The sequence below is a fragment of the Callorhinus ursinus genome, unplaced genomic scaffold, assembly GCF_003265705.2.
Source record: "Callorhinus ursinus isolate GAN/ISIS: 27379988/994484 unplaced genomic scaffold, GSC_fseal_2.0 scaffold330, whole genome shotgun sequence".
NCBI classification, from domain to species: Eukaryota; Metazoa; Chordata; class Mammalia; order Carnivora; family Otariidae; genus Callorhinus; species Callorhinus ursinus.
In genome coordinates, this window is record NW_027397385.1 from 8,905 (window position 1) to 33,681 (window position 24,777).

Sequence of the window (24,777 nt, forward strand, 5' to 3'; positions counted from 1 at the left end):
GAAAGGAAGATTCTAGAAGCAAGTAGGTGCTCAACGCGTGTTTGTGGAATGAATGGATGAGCTCTAGAATACATGTATACGAAGCATTTCCAGACATACATGCTTGCATGGCACTGCCCTCCAGGTGCTTGTTTATGTGGGTGCCTGCTCCCCATCTAAACTACAAGCCTCCCAAAGACAGGGAGCCACAGCTATTCTAAAATCTAGCCTTGGGAGGGCAGTGTCTGGGTGTCTGGGACCCTATTCTCTGCAGAGCTACTTCCCAGAGCCTGGGCGCAGTGATTTCAGGCGGAGGTGGATGCCATTCTTGGAGCGCAGGATCAGCTGGGGCATCTTGATGGGGGGCCGCAAGGGGTCCAGGGCGAACTCAAAGCGGAGCAAGCAGAGGGCCGTGACCACCTTCATCTCATTCATGGCAAACTGCTGCCCAATGCAGTTCCTACCGTGAGTAGCACAAGGTGGTATCAGGCTATGGGGTGTCCAGAGTGAGCAAATCCAGGGTTCTTAGTGGCCAACAAAAACCAATAACTGTTTGTGGATGAATAATTAGCTGATCGGTTGATTGAGCTGTGGCTTAGGAAACAGATCTTGGGAGCACAGTGAGGGTCCCAGACTGAGTAGATTCACATTGGGAATTCCGGTTTGGGGGCCTCTCTTGGAATGACTCAGCCAGCCCACCACCTGCCAGGGACATGAATATGCTAATGGCAAGAAGAAGATCCCTGGAACTTCCCTCACTTTAGGATCATCAAAAACCCAGTGGCAGCCCCCTTACCACAGAGTTTCCCAAATGATGCTTTCCCCACAACATCCTCCATTCTCCCCTCCCCAGTCCTGGGGGCCTGGGGATGTTGGGCCTCTCCTTACCTGGGCCCAGCAGAGAAGGGCATGAAGGCGAAGGGGTGGCGTGTGGCCACATTCTCAGGGGAAAAGCGTAGAGGGTCAAAGACCTGAGAGGACAAGCCTTGCTTAAATATCTGCCAGGCCCTGGGAAGGGTGATCTCCATAGCCTCCCACCCCATCTGACCTCCAGGCCCAGGGACGTGGTACCTCAGGGTCAGGCCACACTGCGCTGTTCCTATGGAGGGCATAGATGTGCAGAGAGATCAGGCTGCCTGTGGGCAGAGCAAAGGCCTTGTACCTAGGTGGTCCTGAGATAGCCTCACCCACCTCATCACAGGGCCAGAATCCCTAGTGTCCTCCTAACTGGGCACCAGCCCCTGCCTGAGCATTGCCAGTGATTGAGGGTTCATGACCACCCTCATGACATCAAAGTGCTTTTGATGATCATCATATCTACTTCCTCTAGGCCCAGCACCGGACACAGCACCTAACACAGACATTTCTGGAATGGTGAGAGAAAAAAAAGGAGGACTGAACCTACCTCACTGTGAGGTAGGACAGGCAAGGTCTATTACAACACTTTGTGCTTTCAAATAATTGAAGGAAGTTGCTGTTCATGACGTTACGCTATTAATAGTAACATATACATCTACCGTTCACTGGGTGCGTGTTGTGTGCCAGATACAGAGTTAAACACTCCTTACAAAGCTACTACATACAGTTGTATAGGTCGTGTACCACACATCATCATAGTCTATGTGAATGGTGCCTCCTGAAGTTGTTCAGGGCACAACCTACATGGTGGTACATGACAGCCCTGATAAATACTGTCTCTTTAATCCTGACAACAACCTTGTCAGGCAAATACTCTTCTTACCCCCATTTTACAAAAGAGGAAACAGAGGCTCGAGGTAGAAGGATTTACCCATCCATTGTAGAACCAGGATTTGGACCCAGGCCAAACACAAAGCCTGAGCTCTTCCCCACTGGTGCAAAGATTTGACCAAAGGCACAGAGACTATCAGAGAAACATCCACAAGGACTCCAGTTCCACCCCCAAATCCACTCCAACTCACCTGCTGGTAGGGAGCGGCCATCCACAAAGTTGACAGGCTTGCTGAGCTGGCGGTACACCTGGGGCACGGGTGGGTAGAGGCGGAAGCTCTCCTTGATGCACATGGCCAAGTAGGTCATCTTCCCCAGATCATCCCTGCCAGCAGTACAACCAGACCTTTCTGGGGATGGGGAGCAAGGGACTTCCACGGGAAGGCAGCCTCCAGCCCCACTTCCCCTCTTAACCACCATCACACATCCAATAGTGAGAAGGACACAAGTGCTCCAAGTGCCCAGACCAGATTGGACATGGGGTAGCCACTCCGACTCTCTGGCTCCAGTTTTCCTTTTTTTTTTTTCTTTTTCTCTGGCTCCATTTTTCTCCATCTCTCCCTCACCTTCGCTGCTAGGGAGGGAAGACACAGGACCCTAGAGCTGTATGTGCACCCAGCCATCAAGACAGAGTCACTCCTGTGTCTCGTAAGGCCCCACAGAATACCACAAGGAATAATTCTTTAGGTTCCACTTGGTTTCCCCTATGGAACTGAGGTAGAAAAAAACAGGGGCTGATATACATTGGTTGAATGAACTAATAAGTGCATAAACAATGACAAGCTCAGGTGAAAAACAAAAATTATGTTTCTTTTTTCCCCTTTTCCACCAGGAATCTCAGTCCCAAATGTGGTCCAGTCATGACTATTGAGCAGCACTTTGTTACAGAGCCCCAAACCCTAGGGCTTTTCCACCTAGTCTTCAATTTTTTTTTTTTTTTAGATATACTTGACTTTATGAAAACTGGGAACTTGTATTCATCAAAAGACACCTTAGAGGGATGCCTGGGTGGCTCAGTTGGTTAAGCATCTGCCTTCAGTTCACATCGTGATCCCAGGATCAAGCCCCACATCAGGCTCCCTGCTCAGCAGGGAGTCTGCTTCTCCCTCTCCCTCTGCCTCTCTTGCTCCTTGTGCTCTCTCTTTCTCTCTCACTCACTCAGTTCTTTCCAAAATAAATAAATAAAATCTTAAAAAAGACACCGTAGAGGAGATGAAATGCCAGGTTACAAACTGGGAGAAGAGATTTTCAATTAGCATTAACAAAGTATTATACACCAGGACTCGTTCTTTCCTTTGTGTTTTACTATAGTATTGAGTAAGTGTCCTTGAAGTTGCTTCAAGTTCTAGATGAAATGAAGTGAAAATAACATAGATAAATATGTTAATACCCTGCCTCCCAGCAGTGTTCCTGTCCTTACCTAATCTGGAATGCCCATTTCTCTCTTCCTTGGCTTATCTGAGTTTCACCCCTCCTTGGAAAGCCAGCTCAAGCTCCACCCCTTCTGAGTCCTCTGCTCTCAACACAGGGCTTCTCAGTCTTACTTCATTCTGTGGTTTTCTCTAGATTTTTGGTTGTTGAGTTTGTCTTTCTAAAAACATCCCAAGGGCAGGCAGCACGTTAGCTCCTTCTCCTCCTCTCCCCACACGCAACCCCAGAAGCACTGGCAGTTGGCTGGACACACTGGGAGGTTTCCAACATCCGGCCAATAAAAACGGGTGGTGGAGATGTCAGATCTCAGATCCTGAAATTAAAGGTCAGTCTCCCTCAGGTGAATCCAAAATCTCTCGGATCGACTGAGCCTTTTCTGTGCTGTGTTGTGTACCTAACCCTATACTGGAGGGTAACACAGGAGCCAGAGAGAAAGGTCAGGTGTGTGACGGGAGGCCAAGGCCTGAGGGGAGGACGTAGGGAAAGAAGGGACTGCAGGGGAGTCCCAGAGATCAAGCACGCTCCCGAGAGGTCAGCATCAGTCGGTGTCATGTCAATGAGTTCAAATTTGAACCAAGAAACAGAGAACAATCGAAAGATTTTAAGGGATGGAGTTTGGAAAACAGCCTTTTCTTCTTCACCAGAGGAGTCTAGAGGCGGCACATGGCCATCCAAAAGCAGGTTGGCCAGGGGGTGGGGGGGTGGTCGGCTCCCCAGGTACCCCAGCTATATTCTTTTTTTTTCTTAAAGATGTTATTTATTTATTTGACAGAGAGAGAGATAGCGAGAGCAGGAACACAAGCAGGGGGAGTGGGAGAGGGAGAAGCAGGCTTCCCACTGAGCGGGGAGCCCGACGCGGGGCTCGATCCCAGGACCCTGAGCCGAAGGCTGACGCCTAATGACTGAGCCACCCAGGCGCCCCTCCCGTCTATATTCTTGCCCAATTCCCTCCTCTCTCTCTCTCTCTCCCACCGCCCACTGTTCCATCTAGCAACCCAGAGGGGCAGTCAGGTTCTACCAGCAGAAGAAATCAACACACAAAAAGGTCACAGATCACTTGGGCAGAGGGATCAGGGAAGGTTTCCTGGAGTAGGAGGCATCCAAGCTGTGCCTGGGAAGACAGATAGGAATCTGGGGAAGTCACCCGGATTCCTATCTATGAGGTGTCAACAGGAGGCTGACACCTGAAAAGAGCTCCACTGTGGGAGAATGGGCTCAGGGGTGTATCCACAGAGGTCCCCCCAAAAGCCACAGCACTGGAGGGAACAAGACAACTGCCACCACCCTCACCTGGTTTCCAGGATGGCCCTGCATCACCTGAAGATGACACTGGGGAGCACAGGCACAGTGCATCCCTGGGACAGGGAAGAAGGACAGACTGGGCTCACTGGCAGCCTCACTCACCACTGGAAGGAATCCCGGTCCCCAAGGATCTCACAGACCTCCTCCCGACAACAATGCTGGTGCTCAGGGTGCAGGGCCATGCAGTAGAGAAACCAGCAGATGCCACTGGTGGTGGTGTCATGGCCTTCAAACATGAATGTGTCCACCTCAGCCCGGAGATCTGCGTCTGACAACTTGATCCCATTTTCATCCTGGGTTAGGGAAGGCATGATGGGACAGCCCAAGGCATGTGAGACAGGTATCAAGAAGACCTCATAACATGAAGGTCCGAGGGAGGGAAGGAAAGCTCCTTCTCAGGCTGGCGTTTGAGACCTTCCCTAGATTCCTATCAGTCCTCCCAGGCACAGCTTGGATGCCTCCTACTGCAGGAAACCTTCCCTGATCCCTCTGTCCAAGCAACCTGTGACCTTACCCAGCCCTAACTGTCAATTCTGCTCAGAATGCCACCTGGCAGAGGAGAGGTCATTGTCAAAGACCACCTCCTGTCTCCTCCACTAGACTGTAAATATCCGGAAGGCAAAGCCAGGTCTTTCTCATCTTCTGCATGGGAACTAACACAGGGTAGGGGTTAGTGAGTTTGGAGAGTGGATGAATAAAGGAATGAATGAATGACGGAATGAATGAATGACATCTAAGATTCTAAGAGTCTTCAGTCTTAGAAGTCTAGGATTGGTGGGCACCTGCATGGCTCAGTCGGTTGATTTTGGCTCAGGTCATGATCTCAGGGTGGTGAGATGGAACCCGCGTCCCGCTCTGTGCTGGGCGTAGAGCCTGCTTAGGATTCTTTCTCTCCCTCTCCCTCTGCCCCTCCCCCCACCTCTACCCTCCTCTCCCTCTCTAAGAAAAACAAAAGAAGTCTAGAATTGGTCTTTAGGACTTCTAGCATGTGACCTGGCCTCCCTACATCTTGCCCCAGTGCCACAGCCAGCCAAAAGCGGCACCTTGCCATCTCTGAGCCTTTGTTGATGTGCTTTGTCAAAGACAAGGGGCAGGTCCTATTTGCTGGGGAAAAAGGAGGGAAATGCTTAACAGCCCCTGCTGCTGTCCAGTGAGCCCTGTCCCAGGGAAATGGTCTGAAGAGCCCTCTGGGACAAGTTCTCAGTTGGGGGTGGCCAAATGAGTCCTCACTCACCTGAGCCCCCAGAAGAATGTCCAGGAAGTTCAGGTGCCTCTGGCTCTGGATCTTCTGCTGCTCTTTCTCATCCTGCAGGGCTGCCTTTCGTTCCCTGATGACCTGGTCTGGGCCAGAAGCACAGACTGTCATTGCCTGGGGACCCATCCTCTACCCAAAGGGGGACAGAGATCCTGCAATGGCAGAGGTCCCAGAGGGGCCTGAAGGGGCTAGACTAGGCCCTGGACTTCCTATGGGTGGGCCCTGCGGGAAAGGCCCACCTGTGTGGTCGTGGGCTGCCTGGCAGGCCCGCAAGAAGCGGCGACCATGTGGGGTGAGCCAGTAGATGAAGTCGTTATGGTACTGGAAGGACTCAGTGCGCTGCTGCATCAGCAGAGTGAGTTCACTGATGGCCGAGTAGTAGCTACGGCCCCTGCACAGCAGAAGAGCAGGGAGGAGGGCTCAGACCCTGACCCACGGCAGAGCCTGGGGCTCTCCCCAACCACAGTGCTTCCTGCCTTCCCTCTCCCTGCCATTAAGCCTCCCCACCAAAGGCAGAATTTGTCTCCCCACCATGGGCAAGGCCCAGCTCCCCCCACCCCCCGCCCAAGCTGGGGCTCCCTAGGGCAGGACCCCATAACCTCTCAGACCAGGGCCCTGGAGTCCTGCCAACTCTCCTCTGAGCTGGCCTGGGTGGAGACGGTGGTCAGCCCCAAGTACCCCCCGACCTGTGGCCCAGACCGCCGTCTCCTTTGCCAAAGGTGCACTTCATGAGTGAGTCCAGTGCCATGTGGCCCACATCACAAAAGATGTCAAAGCTCTTATCCTCACGAGCCTTTTCCTCCCACTTGTCCTGGAGCGCAGAGATGGAGGGTAATGTCAGGGGGTCAGCTGGGCACTGAACCCCTGCCCTCAAGGACCAACAACCTGTCCTTTCCCCCATGCACCAAGTCCCTAGCCTGGCCTCCGCCCCGCTGGAATGTGGAGGCAAGGGCTTCAGGCTAGGGTGGGCCAGGAAGGCAGGCCCGCACAGCACACACAGACCCTGAGCCAGGCAGCCTACCTCAGGGAAGAGGAGAGCTGAGAGGTGGGGATCTTCCCAGCACAGCCTGTACACGATCAGGCCTGCAGGGATGCTGGGGAGGAGTTTTCTGCAAGGGGACTGACGAGCCCGGGTAACTTCTGGGGATGACCCAGACCTGAGACTCAGAGCCTGAGCCCTGACCTTTGGCATCCCTTTCAGAGCTGAGTTGCTAACGACATTATTTTAGGCAGTTGTGGTAGGCAGACAATGAGGAGGAAGCGCTTCTCAGATGTGGACGACCTTTCTAATATTCTCAAATATAGGCCTCCCTCCAGGCTGCTACAGAAGGAGCCTTACTGGGGCCTCACAGAGGCCTTCAACCTAGAAGAGGGAGGCCTGGGTCTCCCAGTAGACATAAGGGCAGGGCTGCCCGGCCACTTGGAACCTCAGCACCTGGTGTCGGGTACAGCAAGGCTTGGCACTGCAACTGCAGGCAGAACGGGCCTCGAACTTAGCAAATCTCCTCATGGCCCTTCCCCAGGGAAAACTGGAGGTGGGAGGGGCTGGTGCAGCAGCCTCAGCCTCCAGGAGCCTGGCACTGGGAGCTCACCAGCATAGCGTGCGTGGAGTTGGCGAACACAGCCACGTAGGGTTTCAGCACATCGTAGTGGAAGCCAGGTGTGAGCAGCTTGCGGTGCTGATACCACTTGGGCCCTTGGAGCACCAATAGGCCTTTCCCTGGGGAAGAGATGGCAGAGGGAAAGCTGGCCAGTGCACGCAGCCCTGCCCCGCCCCTGGCAGCCTGGGGCGCCCACCCCAGTCCTCCTTGCCCGGTTGCACGTCCCAACCCAGCTCTGCCTTCCAGCCACCCAGCCTTGCAGCCTCTGGCGACACCAGCCCTGGCCCTACCACCACTCCCTTCCTCCGGCTTTTGCCTGGCCCACACCACCGATACAATCTCCTGGGAACCCACTCCAATGCTGCCGATTCCAGAAAGCTCTTCCTCACACTCACGTATCTTCCAGAGCCCTGGCTCTGCCTTTCTAGGGAAGAAGGTATACCCAGGAGGAGAAGGTACCAGAACCCCACTTCCCCAGCCAGCTGGGAGCTCTCTTGCCTCTTCCCCTGTCTCCCCACAGGGCAGCTAAGCTTAGGAGGGACACTTGGGAGCCAGGTGGTCCCAGATGAGATAACAGACTGAGGGAGCACAAGGCAGAGAGCGATGGGACAGGGAAGGATCCTGGTAACCTGGCACCAAGGGCAGGGAAGGCAGGTGTCCACTCACCAATCCACTGGAGGAAGAAGTCATACATATCCGCAGCCTTAGGATCTATAGGCGAAAGAGAAGATCGGGTCATACAGAAACAAGCAGATGCCCAGAGGAGGCTTATTGATCAACAGGATCAATAGGACCTCAGGTGCCCAGACTTAAGGTGCAGGCCCCAGGATTCCTTCCCGCTTGGAACCCTGAGCCCTTTGCTCTCAGGGAGCCCCACCCTCTCCTGGGAGTCCTCACCCCCTCGGCTGTACACAGCTTTGGCGTAGTCGGGCTCATAGATGTTCAGGAAGCCAAGGAACGGTCCAACCCAGAGTGGGTGGGCATAAGGGAACTGGTGGGCCCAGGACACCACCCTGTCCAGGCTCCCTGTCCGCTGGATCTGAAATGGTGACACAAGACCACGATACTCAGGAACACACTGTCACCAGCCAGGCCCTAAGTTCCTGAGCAAGGAAGGCAGGGGGCTGCCCAGACAGACCCTGGGAGCGTCCTTCCCTCCTCCTGCATCCCTCTCCCAGCCAGTCACAGTCCTATACGTATGTCCCTGGGGTGAGCCCCTCTCCAGCCCCAGAGACACCACTATAAGTCCAAGCCACCCTCTTGCTGTACCTGGGTGAGCTCAACAACCACAAGCTGGCCAGCCTGCTTCCATCTGGTTCCTGTCATCAGCCCTCTATCTATGCTGCTCCGAGAAAGAGATTTCTTTTGGCATTAAAGCTGTTTTCACGAGAGTGGTAACACCAGCTTGCTGTGCAATGCAGAAATCTGCTCAATTCTGCCCCTGTTACGTCACTGGACACATTTTTCTTGAGGACCTATTATGTGCAGGGTACTGTCTACACGTCTCAGGGCATGAGGCAGACCTGGTCCTACCCTTTCATTCCATGGGGGGCAGACCAATTATATTCAACTAAACCATCAAGGAGTGTGAATACACCCAGTAGTTAGTGCTAAGAAGGAAGCAGACAGTGCTATGAGAGAGACTAGCAGGGAGAATCTGCTTAGAGAGGGAGATCGGGGATGGCCCCTGGTTGGAGAGGACATTCAAGGTGAAACCCGGAGGATGACAAGCAGCTGGTAGTGCAAGGAGCAAGGGACAGCATTCCCGGTAGAGCAAACAACAAGCACCAAAGCTCCGGGGCAGGAAAAAGTAGTGGTGTCATCCAGAAGCTGCCACCTGGGGGGACGGTGGCCTGAGATGAGGCTGGAGATCATCCAGAGGGTAGTGTGTGCTCTTTGGTGGGTTTTCTCACCACATCTACTCACCCAGCGGTGTTTCCCGTAAATGGAGTATACACTAAATACTTTGATGAAACCGGTGTTGTTTTTCATTTAATGTATCTTGTCCTTCTTGTCAAACTAGTGCATTTAACTGCCCTTCGATATTTTTAATTACTTTAATTGCAGTGTTCCACTGTAGTTATGTACCATTATTTATTTACCCATTTTCCCCTATTCAGAGGGAGTCTTTCAGAGATACACTTAAAACCCGTCTGTGGCTTTCCCGTCGGTCTCAGAATAAGGTCTGAGCTCTAGAGTTTATGAGGAGGTAGAGTCATGACTGATAAGAGAGCTGGGATGTGAACCCAGGAAAGTTGACTTCACAGCCTGCAATCTTTGGAGCTTGGAAGATCTGCATTTGAATATTGATTTCCTCTATTTTTTAGATGTGTGAACTTGGACAAGATCTTTAGGCTCTCTGAATCTTACTCTTCTCATCGGTAAAATGGGGATGATAACTTACCTTATAAGATTATTTTGACATTAATTAAATCATGCAGGGCACGTGTTATTAGTTGAGGTCACGCGGCGTTTAAAGCCCTTCGCTGATACGTTGTATGGATGGGCTTGGCACTGGATCCTGCACAAGGTAAGCCCTTGACTCGACGTTCCCTCCCCTTCTAGTCTACCTTTCCCCAACATCTTCCTCCTCCCCGCATCTCCTGCCATATCCTACTTCCAAATGCCCCCACACTGCACTAAAGAATTCGCTCTGAACATTCCCTAAGCTACTTCCACCTCTGGGTAAAGGATTAACCTAACCTTGTCCCAAGTCACATGGGAAGCTGAGCTTGGGTTATACCCCCCATCTCCGTTCCCCTGGAAACCTGGTAAGTGCATGTGGCCTTGTCCGTTAGGGTCCACCCTGCTTTCTGGGGCCTCCTGGGCTCCCACTGACCAGGGACGTCCTGGGATTCCCCGGATCTGCTCCCCTCCGGGATGGACACCCGTAGGTGCCCGTGGGTGCTCTAGTCTCAGTCCTCCCTTATCCCACCTTGTGGGCACTGCCCCTCCCCACAAAATTGAGCAGCACTCAGCGTGTGCATAAGCCCCAGCCAGTGTCAAGGGCCGCAAAGCCGTGTATCCAAAGCTGAAGCGTGAGGAGCAACTACCGGGAGGAACCAACAACAGCTGAGATGAGGCGGCATCTCTGAAATAACCATAAAAAATCAGTTTTAAAAAATGGGCTCCCTTTACACAAACTCTATGGGGTAAAGCAGAGAGCCATTGGGAGCCTGGAGGGAGCCACTGGGAGCTCCAAGGGGCAGACAGATGATTTCCTCCCAATCCTAGTGACAAATAGGCAACTTCATTCTCCATCCTCCCTTTCAGAGACAAGTGTACTACCACAAGTGTACAAGTGAATACATGTGACTCAGAAGGGACCCCTGGCTCAAGAGAAGGAGCAGAGGGCCTTTGGGTGAGGCTAACACGGGTCCCGATGACTCTCCTAGCCGCCGCACATTGGCTAAGAAGCGATGGTGGGCCCTACGAAAGTCACACAACCCTCACAAGTCCATGTCTTTCAGTTCCAAAGCCTATACAATGTGCCCAACACCTCCCTATCTTCGGCACCAAGGATGAGCTCCAGCCCCAGGGATGACCAGGTTGTGGGGAGCTCAGGAAAGCATCCAGACACTTAAGAAGGCAGGAGGGCATGGGCCCAAGAAGTGCCCAAGTCCACAGGGATGCAGACATTGGTCCTCACCCCCATGAGTGGTTTTGCTGCCCTGAGTTGGATCTCCCAGGGGTTCATTCATGCATTCAGTAAGTGGGCATGGAGTACCCACTCTCAGTGCCAGACATGATGCTGGCTCCTGGGGGAACCGTAGTGAACCAGACAAAGTCTTGCCCTCCCCAAGCTCATGTTCCAAGCCGGAGAAAGGAAATAAACAGGAAGCAAATAATACATCAGCAATATAATTTCAGGTAGCAATAACACTAGGACAAAAATAAAGCAGGGTAAGGGGCAGGGCTGCTACCATAGACAGGGAGTTGGGAGGGTCAGGGAAGGCCTCTCTTTGGGGACATTTGAGCAGAGATCGGCAGAAACACCTTCTAGAAAGCCCCGTAGCATTGGCCACTCTGCTTCTCAAAAACTACTCTTTCCTCAGCCGTCCCCTCTACCCCTCTGCTCCTTGCTCCCAGCAAATTATTCTTGCTCTACTTCCCGGAGGAAACAAACCATCAGACGAGAGGCCCCTAAAAGTGAACCATCAGACCCGAAGGACCACCTGCCCTGCACCCAGCCTCCCCACCTTCCCTCCTGTTCCAGTAGAGGAGGTGCCCAGGGCCTGTCCAAGGCTAGTCCTTTTGGATTCCAACCTTCCCCTCTTGCACCTCACCCATCAGTCAGCCCCTCTCTCTCCCACATCACAGGTCCCATCCTCTCTACTGGCTCCTTCCCATCTGCATTTGAAACATGCTCAAGTCTCTCTCACTAAATAAACAAGACCTCCCTTGGTTCTGCCCCCTCCTCTAGCTAACACCCCAGTTTCCTCCACGTTTCATAACGTCTCAAAAGAACGGTCTCACTGTTTCACTTCCTCCCTCCTCGGTCCCCACCTCTCCAATACTGCTCTTGCTAATATGACCAACGCTCTCCTGGGGGGTGAGCCCAGAGGCTTTCCAGCTGCTGTGACACAGTCAAGTCCCCCTCTTTTTGAACTCTGTCCTCCATGTCCTCCCACCTCTCTTGATCCAGCTGCTCCTCATCCATTATTTCCAAATCAAAGACTGAGGCTCCCCCAGATCCAGCCGTGGGCCTCTTCTTATGCTGTGCCTTCTCCCTGGAGGCTCTCACTGACTCCCATGGTTTCCTTTGCCATCTACCTGAGACTCTTTCCAAAACTGACAGCGTGTCCCAGTTTATCTTTCTCCTGAGCTCGGGAAACACGACCAGCCATCCCCTGGACATCTGGGCATGACAGCTTCTTGGCCCCTCAGACCCAGGCTTTTCAAACATGAACACAGTGTGTCTTCCCCCCAAATCTGCCTTTCCTCACATATGTAGGAATGGAACCGCCATCCACCCCGATACCAGCCAGAAACATGGAATGGAGTTTTCCCCAGGATTTAGGGCAGAACCAAAGGGAATGCCCTGAGGAGGCTGCCTCTCTCCCCTGCAGGTCCACCAAGTGACTTGTACCCTGGAATCAACAAACCAGAACTAACAAATCCAGATAGAGCACTTCCTGGGAAACTCTCCAAATCCAGAACCCAAGGGTCCTATGCCCAGACACACAAGTGCTGTCAGCCCTGAGCCTTTTCTTCTTGGGTCTCAGATCCCCACATTTTTACACTTAGACATAGAAATTCATTCCTCCTGGTTACCATCCAGTCTTGTGGCTCGACGAGTCCTTTTCTCTCTTTTGGTGACTTTTCCAAATTCTTCTCTGATCCAGCTGTGTTGATACCACAGTTTAACAAAGCTCCCAGAGCTCTCCTGTGGCTCCCTTTCCTAGTGCATGCAGGGGGCCTCACTGACACCCTTACATCCGCCTGCCTCTCCCGGGCCAACAATGCCAGGACAGCCTGCCCTACCTCCTACTCCTCCCCATCTCACTGTTCACTCCACTAACATCTGCATGGATGGCTTCCTCAGGCCTGTCCTGCTCTGTCTACCTCCTATTTGGCCTCTGCCAACCTAGCCACCATCCCAAAGCCAGTGTGATCTTTCTACCTCACAAATCTGAGCTTGTCACTCCCTGGCTTGAATCCCTTCAATGTTTCCCTAAGGCACTCAGAATAAAGACTTTCGACATGGCCTACCAGGTCCTTTGTGATCTGCCACATCTTCTTCTAGCTTTGTCCTCTCCAGTCTGTTCTCCCTCTCACCACTCCAGAAGTATAGAGCTATGAGCACAGTCATGTATTAGACCTTGAGAAACAAATATTTGTTGAACAAATTAAATTCCTACACACTCAACGCTCTTTCTGTGCCTCTGTGCCCCTGTGCCTCTGCACAGGTAGCGTCCTCCACCCTTCCTTCTTTCCGTCCTTCCTTCCTTCCTTCCTTCCTTCCTTCCATGGACTGCTGCAGTCATCTTTCGGGCTCACTTCAGCATCCCTTGCCTGGGCCTATGGGTCTGGAACACCATGCTGTGTTATCCATCTCTCCTACAGACCGGCTCACTCTAGGGCTGGCTCTAGTCTTATTGCTCTATCCTCTGCCCCCAGAAGAGGGCCTGACCCAGGGTTGTTGATCAGCAAGTTGCTTGAGAAAAGACAAACCTAATCTGGCTCCCACAGACTGGGTTTAGTTTTGGTGGAAAGAAGAGGATGAAGGAAACAAATGCCTCAGAGTGTTTTGCAGGAAGAATCCCTCTACAGGGATTTAGCACCTGACATCTGCCTGGCAGTTTGCAAAGTACCTATCTATACTTTATCTTTTTCGATCCTCTTCTAACCCAACAAGGTAAAAATGCTTATCTCCATACTGTTGATGAGGAAAGGGAAGCACAGAGCAGAAGCATAGTTCCATCAAAGTCTACTGAATAGAAATGAGCCAGAGCCCCAGACCGCAAGCCAGGGCTCCTCACTCCACAGCACAAGGTCAAGGGAACTGTCCCAGCGATGAGCGGGGCCAGGCAAGAGGCCTATTCAGTCTCAGAGGATCACGTTTCCTGGGCTTGGAGCTGGCATTCTCCACTCCTCCCCTGACAACAGTCCTGATTCTCAGGCCCCTCCCAACCTCAGGCCAACAACATGACTGGGTGCCTACTATGTGCAAAGTCCTCTCTGGGCCCCAGAGTAGAAGACGGGAGACCCTGGAAGAATAAGACATGACCCCACCTCAAGGGGACCCATTTTGAGAATTGAGGAGGATGATAGGTAGACGCTTCCAGGGCCCCGAGACTGCTCCCAGAGACAAGAAGGGAGAAGTTAATCCTGATGGACAGCTCTGCCCTGCCCCCCCCCACCACCTTTCTTTTCCTGTTCCCACCATCACTAGGCTAGGAATCAAACTTGCAGTCACTTTGTACAGATGGATCATGTGCTGCATGAAAAGGCACGAATCTTGTGCCCAGCCTTGACTCAGTTCCTGAGCTACTATGTGAACATAAGCAAATACCTTGCCTTTTGGGAACCTCATTTTGTTTGGAAAAACAAGCCCTAGCCCTACCCTCCTCATTTCTCAGGCTTAGGTGTGGATCTGACAGAGCAGAGGTGACAAAGCCTGGAGGAATGCAGAGGTGTCAGGCCCCTTGTGGTTCCCCAGGAAACTTTTCAGGCCCAAGAACAACCTCCCCTCCAGCCGTTGCCTGCGCTTCTCGGTGCCAAGGCTCTCCAGATTCTCGTGTTAGAACCAAGAAGCCAGGTGAGTACCTGGCTGTTCTTGCAACTCATCTCTCCAACCCCCGTTCGACACTGCAACATGCTTCTCATTCAGCTCCTCCACTTAGCTGTAAAAACGCATTAATCAGAACTGCCTGACATCTTCCTGAGCAAGACTTTCAGTAGGACCCGGTATGCTTCATTTCATCCAGAAATTTTCTCAAGCATCTTCAAAGATGCTGAAGTACCCTTTCCCAGTCCGAGTAGGAGCCAGCAAAATAGAAACACTTTCTCTCAAGACATGTCACCAGCAGAACTTTACCCCTTTGTTTCCAAGGCCTTGGTTTTTCTCTTCATTACCAGTGTATATGAGGAAGACACAATACTATCATACTTCCCCATGCAGCTTTAAGAAGCAAAAGCAAGAAATACCTCCAGCCAAGCCAGCAAGCACCATCACTTACCTGCTTGACAGCCCAAAGCCAGCATTATACATAACTCTGGCAGGACTAATCCCCTTTGTTGCTCCACCACTGGTCATGGTGATGACAAAGACTTACATCCCCTTATTAGCTTTTACTCAGATGGCTTATGGAGCCAGTTTCCTATCTTTCTTGGGAGGGATCAGATGGGGTTTTGCTCTGCCAGAAGGTAGTACAGCCAAACCAGACTTCCTCAATTTAGCTAATAGTACAGCTCCTGTTGTGTTTTCATGGTTTGCCTTCCTTATTTCTGAAAGACTCAGTGAAGCTATAGTCACAGTAATAATAGGTTTGGGGATAGCATTACACATTGAACTTTTTCTCTTGCCACATTATCCCAATTGGTTCAAAGCCCTTAAAATAGTAGTCACTTTAGTGGCCTTGTTTTCATTGATAATCACTTTATTAGTTAAAGATACTTATCCAGAGAAAGGACCCAAGAGACCTGTTCAAGTAGAATAAATACAAAACTACTCTGTAGATGACGTTAGCATGTTGGCTATAAGCCTTGGAAGGTTGTATTTTGCCATCACCTTTTTATACTTCTCCTGTTTAACAGCTCTTTTCCTCCATCAATGTTTATTTCTTCTTCACAGATTTTTTTTCATTTCTTTATTTCATAGGAATTACCTGACAACAGTTTGAAAATCCCTAACAAGTCATTTTCACTTTAGATTACAGTTTTTAGTCTATGAATTATACATTTTAATGTTTTACTTGTTTTGAAGAATGTAAAATAATAAAAATGGAAATCCTTAAAAAAAAAAAAAAAAAAAGAACCAAGAAGCCAGAGCTAAGCTGTGTTGCAAGCCCTCTATACACTCTCAAGGTAGGGGGGAAGGGTATCTGTGGAAAGGAGGGCAGCCAGCTCTGACATGGGGTAGGGGAGCAAGGTCCCTGTCCTAGAGAAGCCCATGGGCTGAGGACAAGCTTAGCTTTGGTGGAGGCAAGTAGTAGTGGAGGGATATGAGAGGCAAGGGACTGAAGTTCTCCCTAAATGCCTCTCACACTCTCATTAAGGTCAGATCTCAAGCTTCCCGTGACCCTCTTCTGTATTTAGCAAAGCCTCTCCTGAACCCTGCCTGGTCTCTCCACTTGTCTTCTCCTTCACTGCCTCCTTTATCAAGATCCCTCCCTACTCCCCAACTTTCACTGTTTGTTCATTCAGTGATGCCCACTCTGTGCCAGGCTTTATGTTGGACCCTGAGGGTACAGGGATGATTCAGAGTAGACCTCCATCCTCCAGAGGTCACGGTCTAGTGAGCAAGATGAACAAGTAAACAGAGGATGACAACCCAATGGGACAAATACTGAGATACAGAGCATGGGGCTGATGCAAGATCCTGGATGCAAGCATCCCACCCAACCTGAAGCAGGAAAGGCCCTGGTGTCTGTTTTCCCCGATAGACAGTAGGCTCCTTGAGAGCAGGGCCTGGGTCTGATTCAGCACCCTAACCCAACTTTTCCTTTCCTGGGTTTCTCCAGGATACGTGTAGGTTACTAAGCCGTCTTGAGAGGGTAGTTATTTGTAGGGGCAAGATTGAGCCTGGGCAGTTCTCTCCTGGAGGTCAAGCTCATTCCCAGCATCAATCATGGAGGAGAGGCAATTCCCTAGACAGTGAAAGGGAAAAGGGTATTCGGAGTAAGAGCTTCAGTCTCTGGCATCTATACCTGGGTTCCCAAACCTAGATGCACAGCAAAACACTTGGAGAGGTTTTTAAATTCAGATTCCTATCTGAAAAACAAATACCATATGATTTCACTATGACTTCACCATATGAAATCTAAAAAAAAAAGAGAGAGAGAGAGAAACTGACTCATAAACATAGAGAACAAACTAGTGGTTTCCAGAGGGCAAGGGGAGTAGAGGAATGGGCAAAATAGGTGAGGGGGATTAAGAGGTACAAACTTCCAGTTATAAAATAAATCAGTCATGGGGATGAAAAGTATAGCCTAGAGAATATACTCAATAATATCATAATAACTTTGTATGGTGACAGATGATAACTACACTTAGTTCTTAAAAAATTTTTTTTAATTTAAGGAAGGAAATTCTGCCGTATGCAACAACATGGATAAACCTGGAAGGGAAAAAATGTTTCATTAAAATAAATAAATAAATTCAGATCACTAGTTCCAATCTGTTAATTAGAATCCCCAGGGACTGGGGACCAAGGAATCTGCTTCTCCCAGTTGATTCCAGCACAGGTGTCCCTTGTCTTATGTTCAGAAAGCTCTTGGCTAGATCCCATGGAGGCAGGGAGCTGGAGGTGTTTCTGACAATGGGTGCTAAGGTGGTCCCCAGCACCCCAAGATAACGGGAGATCAAGCCAGGATCTGAACCCAGGAAGATGCCATGGCACTGAGCCAGCCTAGAGACATGGCAAAGAGAACCCCACCTTTGGGGGCACCAACCACTTAGATGCTCCAGGGAGGGCTCTAAGGTAATAGCACTCATCTCTGCTCTCACTTTTATTTTCTTAAACTGAAAATCTTTATATCTGACAGAACAAAGAGGGTGATGCTTAAGCTCTAAACAAGATAGCCTAGTTCTACTGGACTGTCTGGGAGGGAGGGGTTCCCCAACGCTATCACTGGGCCTTTAGCAGAACTTGGTCTGAATCTTGAGCCTAAGAAGGACGAGAAGGTATCAGTGGGCTACAAGTGCTCCCGCTCCCAGGGCCAGCTCAGAAGGCAGGAGTCAAGGGGGAGATCCGGTGGGAAAGCTGGATGGAAACTATAGTCCTCAGGACATCAGGCCCCTGTCCAAATGTAGGGACCCCCTCCCTGGCCCCGGGGGAATGAGGCTGGATTCTCTGAAGGAAAGGAAGCTGTTTTCTTTCTCCAACCCTTCCTCTCTACATACCTCATGAGCATGCCCGAAGAGCCAGTGGGTAGGGGGACCTGGGAAACTGTCCATAGCCCTGGCCAGCATCTGCCTCCTCAACAGCAGACGGATGAGCTTGAAGAAGCCTAAGATCCAGATCAATCCAGCAGCCCACAGGCCCAGACGGGAAAGGCTCAAGGAGAACAAGACAGAAACCATGGCTGGAGCTGGAGCTGCAGCCACCAAGGCTCTGGCGTACCTCCTGCCACCCTCCGGCTCCTTTATACTGTGGACCCTGGCACCCTGCCAGCCCCCACCCCCAGGCATACCCTGCAGCTAGCAAAAACCCGGGCTGGGCTGAGCTCCAAAGGACAGAGACAGCAGCCCCAAAAGTCACAAGCCACAGAGAGACAGCCTGGCTGACTCCTCCCAAAACTCAGCTGAAGCCACCAAGTGGTGGGCTTCAAAGAAACCAGGCAATGGGTCTGCCTCCTTGGTTCCTTGGAGGAGAAAACAAAAGGCAGTTCTGGATGTAATCATCAGCATAATGATGCCCGCTTTTTTAAAAATAATTTTTATTGTTATGTTAATCAACATACATTACATCATTAGTTTTTGATGTAGTGTTCCATGATTCATTGTTTTCATATAACACCCAGTGCTCCATGCAGTACGTGCCCTCCTTAATGCCCATTACAGGGCTAACCCATCCTCCCACCCCCCACCCTCTAAAACCGTCAGTTTGTTTCTCGGAGTCCATAGTCTCTCATGGTTCGTCTCCCCCTCCGATTTCCACCCCTCCATTTTTCCCTTCCTTCTCCTCATGCTCTCCATGCTATTCCTTATGTTTCACAAATAAATGAAACCATATAATAATTGACTTTCTCTGCTTGACTTATTTCACTTAGCATCATCTCTTCCACTCCCATCCATGTTGATGTAAAAGTTGGGTATTCTGATGGCTTTCTGATGGCTGAGTAATATTTCATTGTATATATGGACCACATCTTCTTTATCCATTCGTCTGTTGAAGGGCACCTCGGCTCTTTGCACAGTTTGGCTATTGCGGACATTGCTGCTATGAACATTGGGGTGCGTATGGCCCTTCTTTTCACTACATCTGTGTCTTTGGGGTAAATAGCCAGTAGTGCAGTTGCTGGGTCATAAGGTAGCTCTATTTTTAATTTTTTGAGGAACCTCCACACTGTTTTCCCAAGTGGCTGTACCACCTTGCATTCCCTCCAACAGTGTAAGAGGGTTCCCCTTTCTCCACAACCTCTCCAACATTTGTTGTTTCTTGCTTTGTCAATTTTTGCCATTCTACCTGATGTAAGGTGGTATCTCAGGGTGGTTTTGACTGGGATTTCCCTGATAGCTAATGACGATGAACATTTTTCATGTGTCTGTTAGCCATCTGTATGTCTTCTTTGGAGAAGTGACTGTTCATGTCTTCTGCCCATTTCTTGACTGCATTATTTGTTTTTTGGGTGTTGAGTTTGAGAAGTTCTTTATAGATCTTGGATATCAGTCCTTTGTCTGTAGTGTCATTTGCACATATCTTCTCCCAGGGTTGCCTCTTTGTTTTGTTGACTGTTTCCTTTGCTGTGCAGAAGCTTTTTATCTTGATGAAGTCCCAAAAGTTCATTTTCGCTTTTGTTTCACTTGCCTTTGGAGATGTATCTTGAAAGAAGTTGCCGTGGCCAATATCGAAGAGGTTACTGCCTAGGTTCTCCTCTAGAATTTTGATGGATTCTTGTCTCACATTGAGGTCTTTCATCCATTTTGAGTTTATCTTTGTGTATGGTGTTAGCGAATGGTCGAGTTTCATTCTTCTGTATATAGCTGTCCAATTCTCCCAGCACCATTTATTGAAGAGACTGTCTTTTTTCCATTGCATATTTTTTCCTGCTTCGTCGAAGATTATTTGACCATAGAGCTGAGGGTCCATCTCTGGGCTCTCTGTTCTGTTCCATTGGTCTATATGTCTGTTTTTGTGCCAGTACCATGCTGTCTTGGTGATCACTGCTTTGTAATATAGCTTGAAATTGGGCAACGTGATGCCCCCAGCTTTTTCTTTTTCAACGCTTCCTTGGAGATTCGGGGTCTTTTCTGATTCCATACAAATTTTAGGATCGTTTGTTCCAGCACTTTGAAAAATGTCATTGGAATTTTGATCGGGATGGCATTGAAGATATAGATTGCTCTGGGCAGCACGGACATTTTAACAATGTTTATTCTTCCGATCCATGAGCATGGAATGTTTTTCCATCTTTTTGTGTCTTCTTCAACTTCTTTCATGAGTGTTCTGTAGTTCCTAGAGTATAGATCCTTCACCTCTTTGGTTAGGTTTATTCCAAGGTATCTTATGGTTTTTGGTGCTATTGTAAATGGAATCGTTCCTCTAATTTCTCTTTCTACAGTTGCATTGTTAGTGTATAAGAAAGCAACTGATTTCTGTACGTTGATTTCATATCCTGCCACGTTACTGAATTGCTGTATGAGTTCTAGTAATTTGGGGGTGGAGTCTTTTGGATTTTCCACATAAAGTATCACGTCATCTGCGAAGAGAGAGAGTTTGACTTCTTCTTTGCCAATTTGAATACCTTTTATTTCTTTTTGTTTTCTGATTGCTGTTGCTAGGCCTTCTAGTACTATGTTGAACAATAGCGGTGAGAGTGGATATCCTTGACGTGTTCCTGATCTTCAGGGAAAGGCTCTCAGCTTTTCCCCATTGAGGATGATATTCGCTGTGTGTTTTTCATAGATGGATTTTATGAACATGAGGAATGTTCCCTCTATCCCTACACTCTGAAGAGTTTTAATCAGGAAAGGATGCCGTGTTTTGTCAAATGCTTTTTCTGCATCAATTGAGAGGACCATATGGTTCTTCTCTCTCCTCTTATTAATGTGTTCTATCACATTGATTGATATGTGAATGTTGAACCACCCTTGCTTCCCAGGGATAAACCCCAGGTGGTCGTGGTGGATGATCCTTTTAATGTATTGTTGGATCATATTACCTAGGATTTTGTTGAGAATTTTGGAATCCATATTAATCAGTTAATGAAATTAAATAATCATTAATCAATCAATTAATGAAATTCTCCTTTTTGATGGGGTCTTTGCCTGGCTTGGGGAATAAGGTAATGCTGGCCTCATAGAATGAGTCTGGAAGCTTTCCCTCTGTTTCTATTTTTTGAAGCTGCAGGAGAATAGGTATTATTTCTTCTTTGAATGTTTGGTACAATTCCCCAGGGAATCCATCAGGCCCTGGACTCTTGTATTTTGGGAGGTTTTTGATCTCTGCTTCAATCTCGTTACTAGTTATTGGCCTACTCAGGTTGTCAATTTCTTCCTGTTTCAGTCTTGATAATTTATAGGTTTCCAGGAAGGCATCCATTTCGTCCAGGTTGCTTCATTTATTGGCATATAGTTGTTGATAATAATTTCTTTTTTTTTAAAGATTTTATTTATTTATTTGACAGAGATAGAGAGAGAGCACAAGTAGGCAGAGAGGCAGGCAGAGGGAGAGGGAGAAGCAGGCTCTCCACCGAGCAGGGAGCCCGATGCGGGACTCGATCCAGGGACTCCAGGATCATGACCTGAGCCGAAGGCAGTCGCTTAACCAACTGAGCCACGCAGGCACCCGTTGATAATAATTTCTAATACTTGTTTCTATTTCCTTGGTGTTAGTGGTGATCTCTCCCCTTTCATTCATAATTTTATTAATTTGGGTCCTTTCTCTTTTCTTTTGGATAAGTCTGGCCAGGGGTTTATCGACCTTATTAATTCTTTCAAAGAACCAGCTTTTAGTTTTGTTGATAGGATCTACTGTGTTTCTGGTTTCTAATTCATTGATCTCTGCTCTAATCTTAATTGTTTCTCTTCTAGTGCGTGGCTTAGGCATCGTTTGTTGCTTTTTCTCTAGTTCTTTAAGGTGTAAAGTTAGTTGGTGAATTAAGGATTTTTCTATTGTTTTGATTGAGGCTTGGATGGCTATGTATTTCCCCCTTAGGACCGCCTTTGCCATATCCCATAGGTTTTGGACCAGTGTGTTTTCATTCTCATTGGTTTCCATGAATTGTTTAAGTTCTTTGATTTCCTGGTTGAACCAAACATTCGTGAGCAGAGTGGTCTTTAGCTTCCAAGTGTTTGAATTCCTTCGAAATTTTTTTCTTGTGATTGAGTGTCAGTTTTAAAGCATTATGGTCTGGGGCGCCTGGGTGGCTCAGTTGGTTAAGCGACTGCCTTCGGCTCAGGTCATGATCCTGGAGTCCCAGGATCGAGTCCCGCCTCGGGCTCCCTGCTGTCAGCAGGGAGTCTGCTTCTCCCTCTGACCCTCCCCCCCCATGCTCTCTCTCTCCATCTCATTCTCTCTCTCAAATAAATAAATAAAATCATTAAAAAAATTTTTAAAAATTTAAAAAATAAAGCTTTATGGTCTGAGAATAGGCAGGGAATAATCTCAGTCTTTTGGTATCGGTTGAGACCTGATTCGTGACCCAGTATGTGATCTATTCTGGGGAAAGTTCTGTGTGCGCTCGAGAAGAATGAGTATTCTGTTGCTGTAGGGTGGAATGTTCTGTATATATCTATGAGGTCCATCTGGTCCAGTGTGTCATTCAAAGCTCTTCTTTCTTTGTTGATTTTCTGCTTAGATGATCTGTCTATTGCTGAGAGTGGAGTATTGAGGTCTCCTACAATTAAAGTATTATTATCAATATGACTCTTCATTTTGGCTAACAGTTGGCTTATGTAGTTGGCTGCTCCCATGTTGGGTGCATAGATATTTATAATTGTTAGATCTTCTTGTTGGATAGACCCTTTAAGAATGATATAGTGTCCTTCTGTGTCTCTCACTACAGTCTTTAGCTTAAAATCTAATTTGTCTGATATAAGAATTGATACCCCAGCTTTCTTTTGAGGTCTGTTGGCATGGAAGATGGATCTCCATCCCTTCACTTTCAGTCTGGATGTATCTTTAGGTTCAAAATGAGTCTCTTGTAGACAGCATATGGTTGGGTCCTGTTTTCTTATCCAATCTAAAACTCTGTACCGTTTTATGGCAGCATTTAGGCCATTTATGTTGAGGGCGATTATTGAAAGATATGAATTTATTATCATCACATTGCCTGTGAAGTCCTTGTTTCTATAGATTGTCGCTGTAAATTTCTTTTTTAAGATTTTATTTATTTATTTAATGGACAGAGAGAGAGAGAGAGACAACAAGAGAGGGAACACAAGCAGGGGGGAGTGGGAGAGGGAGAAGCAGGCTTCCCGCCGAGCAGGGAGCCCGTTGCAGGCCTCGTTCCCAGGACCCTGGAATCGTGACCTGAGCCGAAGGCAGTCGCTTAACCAACTGAGCCACCCAGGCGCCCCGAGTCCCTGTAAATTTCTGTTCTACAGCACTCTTGGGGTCTTTCTCCTCTTGTAGAGCCCCCCTTAATATTTCTTGCAGGGCCGGCTTAGTGGTGACACATTCTTTCAGTTTCTGCCAGTCTTGGAAGCTCTGCATCTCTCCGTCCATTCTAAATGACAGCCTTGCCAGATAAAGTATTCTTGGCTTCATGTTCTTCTCATTTAGTACCCTGAATATGTCTTGCGCACCCTTTCTGGCTTGCCAGGGTTCTGTGGATAGGTCTGACGTTATTCTGATGTTCCTCCCTCTGTACGTAAGGAATCTCTTCCCCCAAACTGCCCTTAAGATGGTTTTCTTGGTTCTAAGATTTGCAAGGTTTACTATTATATGCCGGGGCATTGGCCTGTTTTCCTTGATCTTGGGAGGGGTCCCCTCTGCCTCTAGGACATGAATGTTTGTTTCCTTCCCCAGATTAGGGAAGTTCTCAGCTACGATTTGCCCAAATATATCTTCTAGTCCTCTCTCTCTCTCTCCATCCCCTCAGGGATCCCAATAATTCTGACATTGGAACGTTTCATGGCGTCACTTATTTCTCTAATTCTGTTTTCATGGATTTTGAGTTGTTTCTCCGTGGCCTCCTCTTTTTCCCTCTTTTCTATCAATTGGTCTTCTAGATCACTAATTCGTCCTTCTGCCTCGATTACCATAGCTGTTAGATTATCTAGATTAGATTGGATCTCATTGATAGCATTTTTAAGTTCTGCCAGTTCAGCTTTCATTTCTGCCCTTAGAGAGTCTATATTGCCATTAATCAATTTCTCCATTCTAGCTATTGTCTTCATAACTGTTACCCTGAAGTCCATTTCTGACATCTTGGTTATATCTGTATCCATTTGTAAATCTGTGGCAGAAGTCACAGTCTCTGGGTCTTTCCTATTTTGGGGGTTCCTTCTCCTAGTCATTCTGTTGAGGGGTGGTTGAGGGAATGTACAGAGTCCGAATTATTGACCATCAACCCAAGCAAGATGCACCAGTTTTATAGGAACCTTAGGGTTGTCGGGCTCTTGTCCTCCCAGCCTGTCTTCTGGGGGAGGGGCCTGCCACACTGTTACTCAGGCAACCCTGTTTGGGCAGAGTTGCCCTGCCCCCTGTGGGGGAGGATGGGCTCAGTGAAAACCTGTTTGGGGGGACTTTTGTTCTCTGGCAGCTTTCCATGTCTCTTCCCAGAGTCAGAGCAGAAGAGATCGTTTCCAACCGTCTGCCTCAGAGCAGAGAGATCACAGTCTGTTCTTCAGTGAGCTCTCCAGGCCACACTAGCTCCATTTCTTTCTGTGCTGCTATAAACTGCAGTGTCCTGGGTTGCGTGCCCCTCAGCAGCGCTCCCAGTCCTCGCCTCCAGGTCGGGGCACGTCTCTGCCCCATGTGCTTCTAAGACCGCCAGGCCACCCCAGTTCCTGTGCGGGTGGCCCTGCTGCTCCGGGTTTCAGTCCAGTGGGCTGCCCTAAAGTCCTTTCCCCGTTGCTACCGGTCTTCGAGTCTGTGCCCCATTCCCAGCGCGGGAGGCTATCGCTCAC

The 24,777-nt window shown here is 49.0% G+C and overlaps 2 protein-coding genes and 1 long non-coding RNA gene across 3 annotated transcripts; 2 read left to right on the plus strand and 1 right to left on the minus strand.

Moving 5' to 3' along the window:
• Window positions 1–6: 6 nt before the first annotated feature.
• On the minus strand, window positions 7–18,268 carry LOC141372021 (cytochrome P450 4B1). The gene is made up of 12 exons (XM_073890477.1): window positions 17,884–18,268; window positions 8,215–8,356; window positions 7,984–8,028; window positions 7,309–7,436; window positions 6,403–6,527; window positions 5,956–6,107; window positions 5,696–5,802; window positions 4,564–4,754; window positions 1,920–2,053; window positions 1,051–1,115; window positions 868–950; window positions 7–439 (listed from the first exon to the last, which is right to left on the minus strand). The coding sequence occupies exons 1-12, from the start codon at window positions 18,169–18,171 to the stop codon at window positions 256–258; spliced, it is 1,644 nt and encodes a 547-aa protein (XP_073746578.1). The 5' UTR covers window positions 18,172–18,268; the 3' UTR covers window positions 7–255.
• LOC141372022 (uncharacterized) lies at window positions 332–3,489 on the plus strand. Its single transcript, XR_012377368.1, has 3 exons — window positions 332–444; window positions 1,310–1,395; window positions 2,671–3,489. It is a non-coding gene; the product is annotated as an uncharacterized lncRNA (long non-coding RNA).
• Window positions 14,585–15,770, plus strand: LOC141372020 (transmembrane protein 69-like). The gene has a single exon (XM_073890476.1). It carries the CDS (start codon window positions 14,730–14,732, stop codon window positions 15,477–15,479), a length of 750 nt encoding a protein of 249 aa, XP_073746577.1. The 5' UTR covers window positions 14,585–14,729; the 3' UTR covers window positions 15,480–15,770.
• Window positions 18,269–24,777: the final 6,509 nt, after the last annotated feature.

Bases quoted from the DNA above. Each gene is read 5' to 3' on its own strand.
- LOC141372021 (XM_073890477.1), bottom strand. From the start codon at position 18,171: ATGCCTGGGGGTGGGGGCTGGCAGGGTGCCAGGGTCCACAGTATAAAG. The intron at 6,108-6,402 runs GTCGGGGGGTAC...TCTGCTGTGCAG, and splicing joins GACGGCGGTCTGGGCCACAG to GGGCCGTAGCTACTACTCGG. The intron at 1,116-1,919 runs GTGAGTTGGAGT...CTCTGCCCACAG, and splicing joins TGGCCGCTCCCTACCAGCAG to GCAGCCTGATCTCTCTGCAC.
- LOC141372020 (XM_073890476.1), top strand. From the start codon at position 14,730: ATGCTTCATTTCATCCAGAAATTTTCTCAAGCATCTTCAAAGATGCTG.